This window comes from Anas acuta, chromosome 5, assembly GCF_963932015.1.
Source record: "Anas acuta chromosome 5, bAnaAcu1.1, whole genome shotgun sequence".
In the NCBI taxonomy this organism is placed as follows: Eukaryota; Metazoa; Chordata; class Aves; order Anseriformes; family Anatidae; genus Anas; species Anas acuta.
This window is the reverse complement of record NC_088983.1, coordinates 55,636,198-55,656,407: the sequence shown is the minus strand read 5'-3', so window position 1 is coordinate 55,656,407 and position 20,210 is coordinate 55,636,198. Positions and strand designations below refer to the sequence as shown.

Genomic DNA, 20,210 nt, shown 5'->3' with positions numbered 1-20,210 from the left:
TAAACTTGAAGAACTGAACTACAAATTTTTATGAATTTGTGTTTTCATACAGAAAAATGTTTTCCTCGTAAAGATAAGAGGCACTTGTTTTGGGGTTTTACACTAGACGTCTTGTCGCAGTTCAGTCCCCTGTACATTGAAGTCATTTACTTGACATTTTACGAAACCTATAAAGTATAAAAAATTATATTAATTTTCCACATCTCTTCACTAGATTTTAGTCTATACAAAACCATGCAAGATGCAAACTCGCATTTGCAAAAAGTGGCTTGGTACCCCACCCACCCGCTTCTTTTAAACTGAGGCATAATTCAGAGAAGAAAATACTACTTTCAAATGAGTAGAACTATTAATACGAATTCACAAGAAGTTTCACACTTGGCTGCTAGTGAATAGTGCTTAGACTGCTTATTAAATCAGAAAGGAAAGTTATTGAATCACTGTATGTTACAATTCTCCTCTGAGTTTTGTATTTCAAAGAGCATTGGAGTTGTTCATACTGACTGGCACTGCAGTCTTTAAATCACAAGTGTTACAGAAAAATTATACCCCCCCAAGGGAGTGAAATAATAAAATAACTGAAGCATTTTGATATCCTCACTTCTCCCTGCATTCAGGTCTTTTCCCACTCAGATTTTGGTTATCACTTTCCTGGGTTTGACGACATACAGAGATGTGCTCCTGCTACATCTTACCTTGAGTACTTAGCAGGCACTTTTTTTTTTTTTTTTTAACCCTATAAACAATTAAGATCTGAAACAAGAAGTGCGGGGGGAGGGAGGGGCGGGGGAATTAGGGGATACTTCAAATAAGCATTCTACATTTTACAAGAAAAGACCAAGAATAAAGGAACAGATAATTTCCTGAAAAATGCCTTTATCTTCTGATAATATGCTTTACAGACTTATAAGTTGCTTATTATTAGCACAGCAGAGAAATACCTTCCTTAAAATTAAGGCTTATTTTCTGAGAAGCAACTGGAATCTAAGCATCTAAGCATCCTGAACTGAGGACAGTGTCATTAGGACATATCTACTCCACACCTGGCATTAACTCTTCATCTATGAATGAAACAATGAGATAGAGTGTTTTGGTGTTATCTTCCCTTTGCTGAACAGATTATATCAACAGCATAGAGACCATACCATCTCTGAGCAACTGTGCAATACGCATTATCTTATCAGAACACTGCACGGTCAGAACAGCTTTTATTTTTAGGCTGCAATAGATTTTGTTCATATTTTCTCAGTGATATATTATACTTGCACAGAAAGGAACGCTTCTAGACTGCAGTAACTTTTTAACATGTTTCCTAGCATTGATATAATACTGCAACATCTCACCTGTATTTGACAGTAAAGCAGCTAAGCCCTAGGTCTCTATTCAGATGCAAAAGCCTCAACTCAGATGAGATTGTTCAAGTATTTGTTTTTCCGCACTCAATAGGGGAAAATGTTAACATGTTCTCAATTTCAGGTCTTTGGCTTCCTTATTGCCTGTGAAGCAGAGTATTTGCTATTGCTGCTGTATATATACGTGTGTGTATGTGTGTATATAGATAGATAGATACACACATACGATGCTTATATTTGTTGACTGTCTTCCTTCACCTCATGAGCTCTGGGTCAACTTATATTGGAGCAGCTCTTTTACATCATAAAAAGCCCAGAAAGGCCAAGTAAAAGATTCAGTATCTCTCAGAGGATCAGTGAGGGGAAAGATAAGAATCAAAAACGATAACTGCACTTTAAACTTACTACTCTAGTACAAGATGAAATACATATTATTTCTCTTGGGAATACTGAATCTAAAAGAATAAACAGCAAACAAAACAGGAGAACTATACACAAAATAGCTCTCTGTACTCACCTAGTGCTGAAGACTAGTGCAGGAAAAAGAGGCAGCAAGTAATAAGCACAGATGAATTTCATGCTGTAGCTCCGCTGTTTTGTTCCGTTCCCCACTAATCGCTCTTCACACTGTCTCTTACCCCCTCTCCTCTCCCAGCAGCTCTTGAGCCTTGCCTGGGGGAGCTGCCTGCCCGGTGTGTGAGGTCCGTAGCTCTGTGTGAGCAGACAGACCAACGGACCGACTAACGGAGGGAGCTCAGAGTGGGATTTGAGCTCCAGGAGTGATGTCACGAGGCAGCAAGCTGCTGCTGCAAGCCCACAGCCTGATCGCCTGTGATTATTCAACACGCTGGCTCTAGTCGCGTCCTGAAGGATTTGTTAGTACTCGCCGTTTAAGTGGCAGGCAGGGAGGGATGAGAACGCAGTGGCTAGCATTTTGCTTTAAGGTTGTAGTAGCAGAACAGATCCTAGGAATTCTTCCTGGAAGAAGAAAGAAAATGCAATTAAAGAAACACCAATATTTTATAATCAGAGTCTCCATTTGTTAGAAGTCAATCTATACAAGATTCATGAGACAGAGGCAGGAATTTTTTGAAGTAGGTGTCAAGTTACAAATCAGCCTGTCAGACTAGATCTGGAAAGGTATCACTTCTGTGCAGCTACAGTTCACAAGTTATATTTCAATTACATATTCATTCACCCCACTACCACATCAAGTTCAGAGAACACAAACAGCTTCTAAAATTATATTTTGGAAACATTGATGTCATCTCTAAAACCCTTCACCCACCAGAAACAATTCATAAGACTTTCAGAGCATTTAAGACTCTTTTTCCCACTTTGTCTGTTTTTACTTAATCCCAATTAAATAAATAAATAAATGACATTTTCCAATAAAGATGCTTTCAGAATTGAAGTATTCCCTACCCTAACACAAGTGAAGTTCACTGGATGGCAAATCATATGAGAACACATCATTTAAACAAAAATAAACTTTCCACACATTTAAAAAAAAAAAAAAAGGTCTGCAAGTGAACAATATCTGATCATAATAAGAGGGAGTTCTAGCTGTCTATGTATTTTGGGGGTCATATGAAAGGCATGCAAAAACTACATTATACATCACTTGCATAAAACTAAGCTGGTGTGTCATTGCGTTCAACTCTTTGAGGAGTAATTTGGGATTGTATCAAAGCAAAGTTTGACCCTTAATAAGGCACTTATGTGGCAAAGAGACGGAATTAATAAATTAAATTACACACACTTCCTGATCAAATGAGAGGGAGAACAAAGAAATGAAAAGGAAAAGGCAATGTACATAGAAAAAAAAAAAAAAAAAAGATGTCTGACAACTTCTGTTTGTGTCCCAACTATAGTATTTTTTCCAGCACACGTAGTAGCAAGTTTTATTCAACCACATTAACTGAAATCAGCATTTATTGTTATTTTGATGCTACAATACCAGCATGAAAGAAACAGTCATGTTACCATGGATACTTATGACAGAACAGTAAAAAGGTCATAAAAAGTGCAGTCAGCTTGTCATTTTCTCTTCCAGAAAAAGCCAGCTTTCCCAGGCTACTAGACACCTCTCAGGCACCTATGAATGAGCAGCTAAAACTTCTTCCATCTTTCCTTTACACGCACGCATACAGGGTGGAAAAAACAGGAGAAGGCAGTAGTACATCAAATGAATCACAAGAGAATCATTTATGACCAAAGTTAAGCTTGCTTAACACACATAATGGAATTTTGCAACTTCAGGAATTAATCTCAGTTTTTGCCTCTTTTTTGGGGGTAGGGTCAATAAAGAGGCCTTCTGCAAAGTCTTGGTTTCTGATCAAGGTTCTCACCTTCCTTATAAGGGAAAGGAATTCCTTTCCCTTATAAGTTGAGTATATATGAAGTTGAGTGACACCAGCACAAGTAGTCTGGCAGCATCCAGACATCACTTTACTGTTCTTGGCATAATTTTGACACCTTGATCAGAAGTGACAACTAGGAACTTTCCATGATTTCCAATACTGCTACTTTAGTCTTACTTACATGTGAATATCCTATAAAGATACTTAAGGATATAATGCCATTGCTCATTTTCAGCCTATGAACACATCAGACTTGGTGTAAAGGTATTTCCGGTGAATTTTCCCATCTGAGGTCACAATATGGGAATGGGGAATCTCAGTCTGCTTAGGCACAGCCTGTACACAACCAGACTGTTAGATCGCAGCAGTGGCTAACCCAGAATCACAGGAAGTGCAACCCTAATATGCACAGATGAAGTTTTATTACTGTTAAGGGAAATGCACAGTGGTGAATGGAGGTAGATATAAGAAAAGCTGGAGTTTTAGAGGCAAACTTCTTCTATAATTAAGGACAAGGCACTTTAACATCTTAAATGCTACTGTTGTCAGACTTGATTGTGCTCAAGCTGTTCACCTGAAGACACATAAAAAGACATCCTTTTAGCCCTCCAATACATCTAACTGACCCAGATCTTAAGCTCCAGACATTTTGTTGTTGTTGTTTTATTTTTTCTAGAGATCTGTCTTAACAGTATGAGGTACACCTTAAGAAAATAATTATTTATATAAAAAAAATGGGAGAGAACTGTAGAATTTTAGTTTTACAAAGCCTATGTTTGGTGCTATGCATACTTAAAGGTGTGAGATCACATTGGCACATAACAAACTTCGAAGAGCTTTGACAGAAACTTTCCATATACAAACACTATACACACAACTCAAAAATATTTTATTTTCACTCACAATTAAATTTTCTCACTTTTTAAATTTATTGTCAGTCTTATTGAATATATAATCACTCTCCTAGCGTAGCAAGAAGAATTAAGGTGATTATATACGCTCTTGTACAAATACCTACACATGAAATATATATAAGAATAAAACAATGCAAAGATTATTATGAGACTGAAAAATTATGCATTTCCTTAGAAGTGCCAAGTAGTCATCACACAGACTCTTGCAAGTTTGACTAAATACACTGATAATATGGGAAGATCGTAACCTGTTTTCATGTTTTAGGGAGAGAAATCTACTCTCTCCCTTTTCAAAATATAGTACAAACTTATGTTTGCCAGAGCAGAAAAACATTCACTTATGCCTTTTTTTTGTTTGTTTGTTTTTTGTTTTAAAGTAACTATTTTAGCAGGGGTTCCAATTTTACTTTCATTCTTTGGAAATAGCAGTAAGAAAAAAGAAAGAATCATGAAGAAATGCCATATGTGATATTCAATTATCTTCAATGCATATGTGCTGATAGAAATTTCTATAAATGCACTTAATGAAGCAGCCCATTAACATATCTTGTACAACAACAAAATTGTCAATGTGGAAGTCTTCACAAGAGTTTACACCGAATATTTTCAGAAGAATAATGGCAGAACTTTTCAGAAAATATAATACATTTAATTTCAGTATACTTTTAGTGTCATTATTGTTAGTGTAAGACTGTGACTGAAGCAAAGCTTTGGGTAGAGCTCAATCATCCCAATTTCATAGCCAGTACTCTATTAAGCAGACTGTATTATAATTTAGATGCTATATCACTACTGCAGTTCAGAGAATGCCAAATTTTTGTTTGTATACAAACATAGATATACAAATGCACACATACATCTATTTTTGTTGAACTGTAGCATCATTATAGATAACTAGAACAGTAACTTGATATGCTTTTATAGTAAGACATATAACTGCAATATGTTGGATAAATACTAGACACTGAGTTACCAAGTAATAACAATCTTTGAGGTCTGATAAATGGCAAGTTAAATAACATGTAATTTAAATAACAGGAAATAGAAAAGCAGGCATCAATACCTAAGGCTAGCTCTTATGAGCTAAATAACGGACATATTGCAGACTTCAGGGATGCAAAATAGCCAGCAGTGTAATTCTGAGATGGTAAAGCTTGCTAAGCAGGAGCAGACGGGGCAAGACCTACAGAAACCAGTTTCTCTTCTTTGCTGATGACTGAGAAAGTAACTGTCTCCTGTTACACTGCCACATGCACAGCCTTGTTAAAAGGTTGGTTAACATCACCAATGGGAGTTTGTCTCTCTCTGCCCCTTGTGTTAGTAGTTCCTAAATCAGGTACATTTTACATATTTTTGAAAAATATCTTAGGACCACTGACCTTTGTAGATAAGTGATCCAGAATCTTGCTTGTAAGAACTAGTCTTCCTGTAAAGATGGAAGAGTAGGAGCCAGTAAATGCAAACCAATCTAAAATACTTGAATAATAATAAATAGTAATAAGACAATCTTATTATACAAAGTGCTAGTTAGGAAAGAGAACTATAAAGTTTTAAAAAGCAGGTGATGGGAACTAAGTCCTACTTAATCTTTCTTTCTTACAAAGTAAGCCAGAAGTTCTCTGTTGTGGTTACTCAACTACCAAGATCTGAACAACTACTTCACACCTAGGGAGGGGTAGGAAAGCTCTCCAGCCTTCCGTCTTCAGATTGGATTCACATTTCTCTCCCCACAAGAAGTATTTCACTACAGCTTCAAAAATAGGTTCAGCATTCATTTTACAACTTTTTCTTCTATTTTTCCTGACTCCACATTTTCATTCTTCCCTTACCTAGTAGACTGAGTTTCTGCCTTTGGAAGTACTCCTTGATTTAACTGAACTCACAGCACATGTGTTAAGATGCTGAAGAGCAAAATGTTCTTACCAAAACAGTAAGGCAAAACATAAGTCTTAGGTGAAATATTGGAAAGTACTTGGGCCCAGTATTTCATATCAACTTGCACAAACACAAGCAGCTGCATCAACTGCATACTTTAATTGTATTAATGCTCTTGTGACTGAGACCTGACACATTAGCAAAAATGACTTTGTGAAATAATAGGTTTGTAGTGACTAATTCACAGATAAAATTTCAACACGTGCTTCTACAAATATTGTAGGAATCCCCTCATTCTGAATGACTTGTCTGCATGGGAAAGGAAGGCACATGAGTGACAAAAGTAGGTAAAACATGGGTGAGTTTCTACCAGTTTCTTCTTTAAAACCACCTTCATTTACATGTAAAAGTATGTTTCAGGTGAGACAGGATATTTATTAATACTCTTACAAGCACACACATGGAATAGTAAGTATTCAGAATCACAGCTAACTCATTGGACTTGCACAAGCATCTTTAGAGGAAGCCTGATGTCATCTCATCTCATTTCTTTTATTTTTTTCTAAGTATTAAAACTAATTTTCCAGTAAGAAGCTTAAATACCATCCTATAAAAAAAAAAAAAATACAAAGTTGGAAATATGAACTCAGAATTCATTGATACTTCATTTGTATTCAGCTAAAAGAAAGATGCAACTGCCCAAGAAGTGTGCCTAACTTTAGTACCAAAAAAGAAAAATGCCCTATCAGTGTTGGAATAACAGCTTAAATTTCAAAGTTCAGAAATGGCTGCTGCCAAGTTTTTTTGAAGGTCATTTAAACTTCTAAAATACTTTCAAGGTAGCTCCTCGCTGGTAGCTAAGAACCAGTCAATTCAGAAGCTCATTAAAATAATAAAAAAAAATACATTTAACTTAATAATTACCCTTGCTTTGAGCAGGTTAGATTTTCAACTCAAGTTATCCCATGGACCTTTAGCAAATCCATGCAGCCCACTGAGGTCTGCAGTTGAAATGCAGAGAAACGAGCAATTTCACAGGCATGTGATTATTGAAAAAAGTGATTTAATTCGTTTAAACCTCTATTTCCTTTTCCACTGTCCAAAACAGCACTGATTATATATTAAATACTTAACATACCTTAGCTGCCTAGCTTTATTACACAACATTTTATGTAATATTACAACTGCAGTAATTCTGGCAGTGACAGCAAGACTTGATCCAACCACTACTGATGGCCAAAAGTTCTAGGATTTTAGGAAGCAGGAAACAAGAGCAAAGCCAACTTAGTAAGGAATTTCTGGACTTCTCTTTCTTGACCATTGAGTCAGCAGTGCTGAATCACTTCACTATAAATTCACAGTTCGCATGTGCTAGAGAGAATGGAGGAGTCGAAAGAAAACAGCACTAGGAAAATCCAGTCTTCTTTACTTCTTGATGCCTAAATTCTACAAGTACTAGATGAGCCCTCAACATCTACAAATAACCTGCAGTGCACTATTTAGTATTAAGAAAACCTAAAAGGTTCTTAGGTTCTTTTTTTTTTTTTTTTTTTCATTTGTAAGCCTGTGAAGCAGAAGCTGTTATAAATATAACAGCCCCTCACATATCTGAAACAGGTTATGCCTCTAACATGGAGATGCTGTCACTTGTGTTATTCAGACAACATGTTATCAAGCACATCAAATCCAAGGTTTCACAAAGTCTTCTCATTTTATTACTAGACTAGTTGAAATCTAAATCACAAAAGCTACCAGGTTAACCAATGTCAGAAAAAAAATGAGTTAAGACATCTTCAGAAACAGTGTTTCAAGGCAGCAGTTTAGAGCTTTTTTTTTTTTCAGCGTCTCAGGGATCAGGTTTGCTTATATCCACTAGATACCTTGGGGCAAATCTGCCATCTCATACCAAAATTGAATGCAGTTGAAGTCAACATGCATTACATGCCGAAGGTAGAAAGAATACGTGCATACAAAGGCAATACGACAATCCACACACAAGCAGTTAAAAAACTATTTATTGTTTAAATCTGAAATAATCCCTTGCTTAATACATAACGTTAAGTTGCTTAAGTCTGACTTCTGTAAAACAAAAGCTACTGGTAATCCTCCCAGAGAAAATTAAAATCAATTCTCAAAAAAAAGGTGTTTCTTTGTTTTTTTTTTTTTTGTTTTTTTTTTTCATTTCTGAGACTAATTGGGTTAAAAGCTGAAAAGGCTGGGCAACAATAGTTTAATAGCATTTTCAGCAAAATAAGCCAAGGATAACAAGTTTCAGTCACATTTGAGTAGCCCTGAAGAGGTCAGGAATCATTCCTACTTCTTCCATAATGGATGGACTAACTCTGGGTATAAGGTTCAACATACATGTATGTCAGAAGCATGTTAAAATTTGCTGTAAAAACTTGATATTTTATTTATGTATTTATTATTATTTTTCAAGTCTGAGTTCAAGAGTACTTCTCTAATGCTTCTTTGGTACATTAGGTATGGCTGACCTTGTCTGAGAACAGAACAGTTTTAACAATGTAAGAAAGTGTTGTTTGTTTGTTTTTAAGAATTCTTAAGCTGAATATATCATACTTACCATCAATTCAGTAGAGCATCAAGTAGTTTATCATCAATTAATTACAGCATCACAAAGCTTTCTCTCAGAAATTAAGGCACTGAATAAAGAACACTATAAAAGCTAAACCAATATTTTTCTTCAAAATATTTTTAGTCATTTAAAATGTGCTTGCTGTTTCCCTCCTCAATTTACAACATTAAAGGCTGGCGGGCACCCATACTTACATGTAGGAGAGATTCCCTCTCCCAGTACTGTATTTGAATCCTAACTCACCACCAGTTATCAATAAAAAAAAAAAAATGTTGAGAAATAAATTAAATCCAATTATTGTAAAGCATTTGGCCTTCTACGGTTCTAATGAGATTGAACGTGAGCCAAGAAACTTCTTACAACTAAGTCAATAGGCTATTTCAGTGTTGGACTTGACAAATATCCCAATGATCCAAGTATGAAAGTTGATATCCATGCTACTGAGACTCATATGACCAGAGTACGTAAGCATTTTTGATAAATTAATATATTATTAGATCACCGTTGATCTTTTAGGAACTGATGGTGTGAAATAACTTGAGTCATTTTGGGGGCAGGGGAGAGGGAATCACAGAGAAGCTAAGACTGATAAGCTTCTCAATAAGAATCCCATGTTACACAAAATATTTATGACTTTGTGCTACATACAATCATGAGCAGTCTTAACAAAAAGTATAACTGGAAATTTAGATAATGTGCAGTATAATTACTGTTGGTGTAGGAAAAAATGCATAAACAGTACCTTTATTGTGTCAACCTGCAACTGTTATAGCTATTTATGATGCTCATAAATAAGTTTTCCAGTTTGTTCTATATTTTGCTTGCTTTCCTTTGTTGTTTCATAATATACAGGTAGTTGCAGCACTTTTATGACTAAATAGAGGATACTGTAAGAGACTGTGAGCAGAGGACAACATTCCATGTTATCTTCAGAGTTATACTAGAACATAGTGCATGATCTCATTTGTACCAGCGACATACATATGCACCTTTCCATACCCTCTCCTTAACAAGTCTGCATAACTTTTCTCAATAAAGCAGTAGTGTAAGGCTCTAGCACGTAACTGAATTTCCTTGGGAAAGTAAAGAGAAATTCTTAACATTTCCAACTGTTTTCTGTTATACCCTATGAAATAAATAGTTCTTGAAAAGCCAACAAAAGTGCAGCTCTAAATCAAATTTTATTAGATACGACATGCATTAGAATTATATTATCAAGATAATATCAATATGTCATAAATACAGAATTAATGGGAACTCAGAGAAAATTGCTGCATTACATCAACAGTGAGATTGTCACACTAATATTATGTTATAATTGCATAGTTAAAAACTCTTGCAGGTTTCTGCATTATAACAGAACAATTGCACCATCTTTTCAACACAAAGTAAAAGCCGTCTGAAGCGGTCATATCAGACTACCACATTATTCAATATATTTGTTGTACTAATTGTACATACATTTTATGTACATATCATTCATCATCTAAAGCTTACACAATCCATACAAATGTATGGCAATGAACAGCACAAAGAATCAGTCAAGCAGACCAAACGAGTATGACAGGGACATTTTTGTTCGATCTACCTGAAAAGAATCAGATATTAAGTCATTGCATTTGCCTCCCTGTGCAGTACTGGAAACCACAGTAGGAAAACAGCATCTGTACTTCTCTGTAGCCATCTGTGATCCTATCTACAGTGAAAACTGAAAAAAAAACAATGAAAATACAAGCTCAGAAGAAAGATACTGAGCTCATGAAAACCTTAACGGTTCTACTGAATTCAGCTAAATCACTGTTTTCTCGGAATCTGACCTAAAAGGTTTCATAACAGAGGAATTCTTTTTCTTTACTCATCTATAGTTTCAAATTAAAACCAGTAGGTATATAGAATTAGACATCTACTTAAAAATACCAGGCATATTTTAAAAGCACTAGTACAAAAAGAAGTTGAACACTAGATTAATTACAGTGTCACTACCTTTTAATTTCAATTAGCATTATTGAGACCATATAGTAATTTTCCACTGAATTATTCAATGCCATCAAAAAAAAAAAAAAAGATGTGGGCGTGGGGGGAAGAGAATAAGTCGTCTAAAAATTATTTTAGAAAGCTTTTTATTTAGTTCACATTTTCCGAAGAAAAAAATAAAAAATACTGCTGAAAAACATTTACTTAAGCCCCTCCCTTCCCCCAAAAAATAAAAATAAAAATAACATTTTACTTAAAGCAACCAAAAGTAACTTGGGACTTCAATTCTTTCATGAGTGTTACTGTTCACATCTGATTAGATATCGATAAGGGTTTGTTTGGCTTTTATTTTGGCTTTTTAATACAGTACTAAGTTACAAAGCTTTGAGTCTAATTCTGGTTTACAACCCCTTAATCTGTATGAAAGAAGAATCAGCTATCAAGCTGCAATCCCATTGATGGCAGTGTATGAGTAAATGTGCCTAAGTTAAAAACAAAAATGAAGTCCTGACAATCTGGAGAATGATACTGGATATAAACTTGATAGTCAATCAACATCTCCCCCCAAAAATAAATAAATAAATAAATAAATAACTCAATGAATGCAAATGTTTAATTGAATTAATCAGGTTGATAAAAGAGGTTAACATATTTCCATGTCTTCAGTGAGCCTTCAGTGAGCCTAGAAAGTTGATAGATGATACCCTGTTTTTCCTGTTATATTTCATCAAGAGCATGATGCAGTCCTACACAGATATTGCAATAGACCTTAAAGTAGTCACCAAAAAGAAAATAGTTAATTATTAAAGTGATTAAATAGTTTTTGAAAGGCTAGGAAAATAGAAGTCCTGATACCTTCACGATTCTCAATAGTTTTCACCTGAGATAGATTTAAAAAATGCCTTAACTTAGTCATGAATTACGGAATGACAGTAATCCATTTGTGCTGCTTAGGTTTCACAGTTCCTGTCATCATTTGCCATTCTGCAAAACGTTTATACTCAAAAGGTTCATTGTAGGAGCCACAATAGAACTAACTAACGCAATGCCTCAAATTTAAAAAAATAAAAAAATAAAAAGAAAAAGAGAGAGAGAGAAAATAATGCTCAAGAGCTTTCTTCATTTACTCCAGCATTCCTGACTTTCAAATCAAAACCAAAGTCATAGTATTTCTACTTAATTACCTTACAACAATTTCTTCATCTTTAAACAGTACAAACCAACAAAAACTAAATTTCAGAGCTGTGGCATCTGTGATTACTTTTTCTGCTTACTTTTTCATGTCAATTCTACATGTCATAAAATGCACCATTTTATCATTGTTAAGAACCTGGTCAAGCCTAGGACGTACCATATGTCATCCGAGATGTCTATTATCAATTAGACTTTGATTTAATTAATATATTTTGGCTCAGTCGGGAAGATAGAGCTGCAATCCTTAAGCTGTTTCTCTAGCTCACCTTGCAACTACTGTGATAAGGTAAGAAGTTCAAAAATGCTCCCAAAACATAGTCCACACTTTGTTTAGATGAATCAGGATGTAAAATTATGTTCAAATAAATACAAAAGCTATTAAACCTGCAAAGTAGTAATTTTGAAATTACTAAATTTCAATAAGCCTGTTTTTAAGAAAACTGAAAAATCTAAAAGACTGATATGGAGGAACATAGTGAAAAAGGCAAGTGAGCCCCCTTCTTCCACGTTGATATTGCTGCAGGGCAGAAAGGAAATGCACTCACCAAGTGTGGAAAACCATCTTATGCATGGTTATTTTGGAAAAGTTTAAACAAGGGGTGTAGGCAAGATACCTCAAGACAGAGTTCAGATATCTCCAAAATCTTATTGAAATTCCCATGCTTAAATGGTTGTTAAAATGACTGCAACACTAAACGCTGTGTAACCAACTAGATAGATATATAGACAATTCTGTTATTTTCTTCAGGATAGGTTAATTTTCTATTTACAGGAAAAAATTTTTGCTTTATTACTTCCATTCATCATTAAAAGTGAGCACTCATTCATGCACTGTCCTTACAGATATTTGGCCTAAAATCTGAAAAAAATATTCACATGTGAATCCCTTAAGAGTAACACAAGCACACAACACCTATCAACCCAACAGATCCCCTGTCTACTCTCATCTTTCCTCCCTAGCCTGGTTTTCTATTAGTGAAAGTAAAAGGAAAATAGACCAGCATTAAGATGAAAAGCTACACTGGAGAAACCAATAATGATACAAGGGACTGTATCTGGGCACAGATACAAAAGAAAAGCTGCAAACAGTCACCTTATTGCTGGGTGGATCATTGTTTTCTTTCAAGGAACATCGATTCTTGCAACAGCCTACCTGTCTAACAACTATTCCAGTTTTATTACCCCTGGTTAGAAGGTTGGAGAAGGGATATGATTTTTTTTTTGTCATAGCAAAACTGGGTCACAATGAGCTCATGCAAAGGTCGACATTGAAGAACAGCGTGCAAAATGGTTTCTATCTGTGTAACTATGCAGTTTTCCAATTCCGTTTTTTAACCACAGTAGGTTCTGTGGAAAAGTCATTTTTCTGAACTCTGCATGAGGTAGGCTGATGTGGCCCACACTTGCATTTCAATAAAGACCTGCAGGAAAAGCACTTCACAGTGTAATTCACTAGGAAAAGCAAGTCTTCATTCTGGCCTAAGCTGAGTAAAACAATACATTGACCTACAGTATCTACCATGATTCAGAACACTACCCTCCACTTGAATTGTTTAAGCTCCCTCTGTCTGACATGAGGGCTGAGCACATTCATACAGTACCTCGTAGATGGTAATACCTTCCTCAGCCCACTGATAGTGAGCTTCCTAAAGTTCTGCTTCAAGACACATTTCAGCTTCTGCACACATTAAATGTGAGATACAACTATGAAATCATGTATTTAGAACTATCTTCTCCTATATTTTCACCTAAATTTGTTAATTTATTCAATTTTCAATATTAACTTAACTGAAATCATACACCACCAAATCCAAAGCATTTTCCTGGTAGTTCTAGGTCTATCTTTACAAGGTTGTATATTGAGTCTCTCAAAAGACAAACCCCTCTGCACTTAAAGCAGCATATCATTTCATATTTTTAAATAAGTGACTAAGAGACTATCTTGACTATTTCTTGTAGCCAAGGTACCCAGCAGAAGATTGACCTATAGTCGATGACTTAAATAGGAAAATTAAATTAAGGAAAAGAGAAAAAACAATAACAGGTAAATGGCTTTGTTGTTGTTCTCTAAATAGGACAACACATTATCTACAAATCAATTTAGACACATTGCTGCTTGCTCTTCAGGCTTGTACTTGTCTATGATGATAGGTATAACAGAAGTTTTTTTTGTTGTTTTTAAAAACCACAGTTAAAGCATTCGTGGGCCGAGACCCTTGGAGGATAAGTATGAAATATCATATTACTATAGCCTTAAAATTAAGCACCACAATTGTTGCAAATCTGCTAGTTTGAAAAGGAACGCATCTAGGTTGCCAATCAAACAATCATTGTTTGATTTTTTAATACAATCTTTGAGTTAATCACCTTTCTTTAGCTAGTGAAGATTCATGTGCAAAACTCTTTTTAAAGAAGTGACAATGAAAAGTTGTATAAACAGTAGGAATAACTTCAGAAAGTACTGTGTATCTGCAATACACAAGTTAATACTTCATAGTTTCCTTCAGTTTACTCGTTTCTGTTGAAAAATTGATAACTTATTCCATATTAAGCTTTCATGTATTTTCTTTGATCTTTATATTTTCATACTAAATGACCTTTACTGTTAGATGGTTCAAGACTCTGCTACTGTAGTTTTTTTAATTTGGGCTTCATTCTGTCAGATTTTAACAGAAAGAATAGGTTTTCCAGGTTACAAACCAGGCATACAATTATCTTTAATTACACAATCTGTCAGAGCACTGTAAGCAACCACATGAAGCCCATCAAAAGGTTAATGTGATAGCAGACTACATGATGAAGAAACATAACTTACAGGACTTAGGGAAGTAGACTTCCCATTTTGTGTTTGTCATCATCTAGGGAAGATCCCTTCCTTTACCAAAATCTTTCTAATATCCCTACACTAACCTTTAAACTTTTTAATATTTCTTCAACTTCTTGCCCTTGGCATCCTTCCACAAAATAAACCACTCAGCCTACTGCAGAATCTTCAACAGTACTCAATACAAGAGTCTTAAAACCACATTTCTACAGTTAAGAGATTATACCACATTATTATTACACATTCAGTAACACGTTACTGTTTCTCCCCATCCTTGCTCAAACCTTTACAGCCATAATTTCAGGCAGCTTGACTGAACCTGATTGCAGAAATATTCTGAAGCAAGATAAGATTAGATAGCTTAGGTAACTGTGGTGGATTTAATTTAACTGGAGACAAAACACTCGTTCTACTTCAACTATTTAAATTACTCATACTAGGAGTAATTACAATACCCTAAAAACAAAACAACTGAATCCTTATCTTAGTGCTATTTTAACTTATAGAGGTATTTAATTCCACTCCAATAAAATTGGACATTTGTACTTTTTTTTTTCTTTTTTTGAGGAAACAAGAAAAATATACCAATGTATACATAAAATAAACTAAGCTCCATTGGGAGCTATTTGATCTCCTGAGCTGTTAGACTTTGTGAAACTTGGAAATCTCCATATAATTATGAGTGATCTAGAACTTAGCGAAGAACATATGCAGATAAATATGGCTTAGAGTACAACCCTTTGGAGTTTAGGTTTGATATCCCTAATACTTTCATCCAGCTTTCTGAAACCACTCATCCATTTTGTTTGAGTTTATAATTTTTAAAAATCTATTTTCCATCTTAGACAGAGTAATACCTTGCTGGATTTCAAGTACTCAGGCTGCCTTGCAGTACAGCTCTTGCTAGAAGCAGACAAGGCTGAGTAAGTACACTACGCAACTGGTAGGATTATGCCATATATCAGACTCATGAAGAATGACCAGTCTCTCTTGGTAATAATAAGAGTAATATCTTTTTGAAAAATTAAAAGTTACTTGTTGGGGGATAGATAACAAAAAACTTGGGAGAAAGAAATAAGATGAAAAAAAGTCCATAAAGCTGTGGAGGAGACCCGTCATCTGAAAACAAACATTTTCAAACTAAACAGCCAAAATTGTAGCACTTTTTGTCTTCAGTTAGTAAGATCTGTATAGAAATATAGGTTGAAAAAACAGAATTTTATTTGAATTTCATACAAGGTGATACTGCTTATAGTTTTTGTACAGCCTGGCAATATACCTTTCAAATCCAATTAGCATGTTACTGATGATATACTGTGTATGTAACGTGTATATATATATATACACACACACACAAACATATACGTATTTGTGTATATTATATATATACACAAATATATACATATACAATATACATAAATATATGCACATATATTTGCCTTTCTTTAGCCATTCTCCTTTTTGGGCATTCATATTCTTCAGCCATGTAGCAGCTATATTTGTGAGTCTTGCTGCTCTCAAATCAGCAGGTGGTGATGAATAAACACTGCTTCATAACTTCCTTGGAAGACACATAGGTCTCTAGTCAGCTGCATAAAAAACTCATTGTAAGTAGTGAATAATTGTAAATCATCTGAATAATTGACAGACATTTTTCATGTAATTATACTATCAGGTTAACAGAAATGTGGTCTTTGCAAGCCTGAAAACTGTAACAGGATTTAAAAAAATAGATATTACAGCATACAGTTAGAAATGTACTTAGTCTCAAAAATGAACCAAGGTGATATGCTTCAGAGCTTTGTTTTTGCATATATTCTCAAAGCTACAAAATAGAAAAAACATTATACCAGTTTTTACAAAAACAATTTTTGTATTATTTTTTTTTTTGGCATTTCATAGGAGTAATTTGATAACTGCTATTCAGGATTCCTACATGCAGGTTAACTTCAGTTAATAGTTAATTTCCTTTCTGAGGATTACAGTTTACACGTATGTCTAAAAAAAAACAAACTTTAAAACTTTTTTTTATTTCTCTTAGCCTATTCTAAGAGCCACATTCATACACAAATCATTTTAGTTAACTCCTTACCATCTCATATTCTGCACAAATCAGTTCCCTTAAAAGAATTTATATAAGAAAATTATTAAATGAGTATTAAGCCCCATCCTTGTTAAATTAATTATTTTTCAGTTTATCTGGTCTACTATTCTTATGCTATGATGCTTCTTTACATAGGTGTACTCCCATTATAATTCTTGTAAAGTAGTTTTAATGATTTCAGTAGGCTTATTTTTTTTGTGTGTTTTTGTTTGGTTTTCCTTTTTGGGGGGGGCTGGAGTGGAAAGGAGGGAAGGAGCGTTGAGCAGCTGAGGTGTTTGCTGTTCTCTTAAAAGAACAATGAAATACTTTTCCTGCAGGAATTTTGTTGTAGCAATTATGAGTCTACATAACTCTATTGTAGAATCTTTTTCTTAAATTTATCTACCCTAAATCTGCCAGTTACTTGTTTCTGATGAGTTTTTCCACATTGGGTTTCCCATTCTTTCCAATGGATCTATTGTCAATGCCCATTAATGTTCCTTCCTAAATTATTAGTAAGTTTTTCTTTGTGCTCCAAGTTCTATTCGAAAATAATTTTCCCATGCTGTAAGCAACAATTTATAGTCTTTTTTTCCAATTTCCTTGGTTTTGATCTAGGAAAGTAACCTACCATTCATATCAAGTCAAGTCTCTCTCCTCCCTAAAGCCAGTTAGAGTGATTTTACCAAAAGCTTTTTAGGACTTTGAGATAACTACTTTTGTAGAGTGATACGTGGATCATGAGCAATGTGCAGAATGGTCCAGGGCACGTGAAGAAGGTGAAAATGACCACCTCCTAATGCTTAGGCAGAGCACCAGCCTAGTTTAAAGGACCAGAATGAGGGCTGCTGCGTTTGTCCTTCTCAATGACAGGACAGGACAAACCCTTGTGACCACATCCTCCACATCAGCTGTAAGGCACTAAGAGAGTAAGAGGATGAATAAAGTTTGTCTCTGCGTGTTCAGTGTTTCTTCTCAGAATGATCCTGCTCAATATTAGACCCTACCTAAAAATTCCCAACCTGACTACTATACAAAATTTCACCCTTGAGTTCCAGGATGAATTGTCATATCAAGATTTGCAAATGCCTTCCTGAAAACACAAAAGAAACTATTAAGCATACGCAATTTTCAGATCCTGAAACGCTCAGAAAATTAAAACACAACTTTGGAGTTTAATAGACTTGTTCATAGAAGCATACATCAGGATTTCATGAAGTTGCAGTAACTTGCAGCAGTGCTGGATCTCTAGCTTCGCAAGATAACAGATCCAGTGGTGTAAGTCACATCTGTATTCATGAATCCCAGCTATACAACAAGAGAACAGCAGGATGTATTCATCTCTTGTCATTTCCATAGCTTTGATTCTCTAGCTATGTTAAGTAGTGATGAAATGGGAAAAGCTATTTTTCCTGGGTTATTCTAGTGATTATAAGAGCAAATGAAATAGTTTTCTCATTTCCACATACCGGGACAAAAGATCAGGAAATTTATTGCATGCGAATTACAAGGTTAATATGACTTAGGTTTACAGAGAAAGACATTCACTGTTTTTTGAACTAGGCACCCTTCTTTTATTAGCTTAATTTTATTATTAATTCACCATGCTTAATCTAAAAGTTATAGTCAATCTAATTGGTTATTTCTAGGAGTTCGTTATTTTTTCAGGCAGACTCACACACTCACATGCTAATTTGATCCTTGCCATGAATTACAAACAGGACCATTACACCTTGTATTTGGTTTGATCATTAATTACATGTTGTTCAAGAACATAATGCAGGGCATGTTAAATATTTAAGGTATTCAAACTACAGCTTTGGTTACAGTTGATGGGGCTTTCTTATATGTGTGACCATCTTGCTGCAAGCAGGAGGGCTGGAAGAGTCTTTCCCAGGAAGTTTTTCCCACAGATTTAATTTGACATAAAGCAGAAAAGGTGGGGGAAAAAAAAAAAAAGAAAAACATATACAAATATCTATAAAAACAGTTATGTTCTGCTAGATAGAAACCCAGGCAGACAACCCCAATATATGCACGTGAAAGAGATAAAGAAGCAAACTAGTAGTTAATGCCTGCAAGAAATCCTACTTTTGAATTCTTAAGAGGAAGAAAAGGGCACTATACCTAGAACATGCTGCCTTATATTGGACCTAGATCTCAGGGTTCAGTTTGAGGTGCATCCACTTGTTTTCTGGGGATACCTGAAGCTGTGGAAGTAGTCAGCCTTCTGTGTGCAGCAGCAGATGATTTTATTTCAAGGATACATGTACAGTAGCTGGAACAGTACTTATTACAAAGAAACAATTCCAGAACACAGACTTTGGTGTTTTACTTATTTTTTTCATCAACTTAATACCCTATTCACTCTACAGAACTAGTGCCATGAACTAGCAGGCTTCATGCCAACCCTGAAAATCTGTAGCCCTAGTCTACAGAAGGCTTTGAGGGCTTGTTTAAGAGTCTTCATCTGTCATATACGGTTTTGACACCTTCAAGGAAGTGATTGCTCCAATTATACTGAAGTTTATGTTAAGCACAGTATCTTACATCTCATTTGAAAAACTCAAATTCATTTCTTTCAGCAACTCTTAGCCTTTATTTCTTTTAACAATTAAGTGCCCAGGAAAGGTGAACATCCTTCATATCAGTATTTCAGTACTGTTCCTCTTTCAAGTGTCTAATCAAGATTTTTTAAATATAATTTTAGGTAGGGATTATTTTTTAAATAAATTATTAACACCAGGATCTCAACGGGTGTTTTTCAGCAGAATAGTAACATGAGTCTTATCTTTCTCAACCAAGTAAATAATTAAAAATAACAGGAGGCACTCTTAAGAACCTCGACCTACTGAAATTAACAGACAACTCATTCTCAAATCCCATACAGAAATTGCAGGGGAAAAACAAGTCTCAATAGAAAACTTGAATCTCTGGTTTTCAAATGTTTAGCCTTACTCTCAAAAATACCTTGTGGTAGCTATTCATAAGGTTATGCATTAAAAAAAGTGCTTTTGTCTGTACTACCCCCATCA

At 34.9% G+C, this 20,210-nt stretch overlaps 1 protein-coding gene across 7 annotated transcripts in view; it reads right to left on the bottom strand.

Moving 5' to 3' along the window:
• LUZP2 (leucine zipper protein 2) overlaps positions 1 to 20,210 on the bottom strand; it is a 246,775-nt gene that overhangs the window by 184,385 nt on the left and 42,180 nt on the right. For 5 of the 7 annotated variants that reach the window (XM_068684972.1, XM_068684973.1, XM_068684966.1 and 2 more), the window contains 2 exons: positions 6,009 to 6,055; positions 1,870 to 2,330 (listed from right to left, as the gene is read on the bottom strand). In XM_068684972.1, coding sequence (XP_068541073.1) covers positions 1,870 to 1,931 — 62 coding nt within the window. In that variant the 5' untranslated portion in view covers positions 1,932 to 2,330; positions 6,009 to 6,055. The remainder of the gene's footprint in view (positions 1 to 1,869; positions 2,331 to 6,008; positions 6,056 to 20,210) is intronic. The other 2 variants (XM_068684968.1, XM_068684970.1) reach the window with 1 other exon arrangement.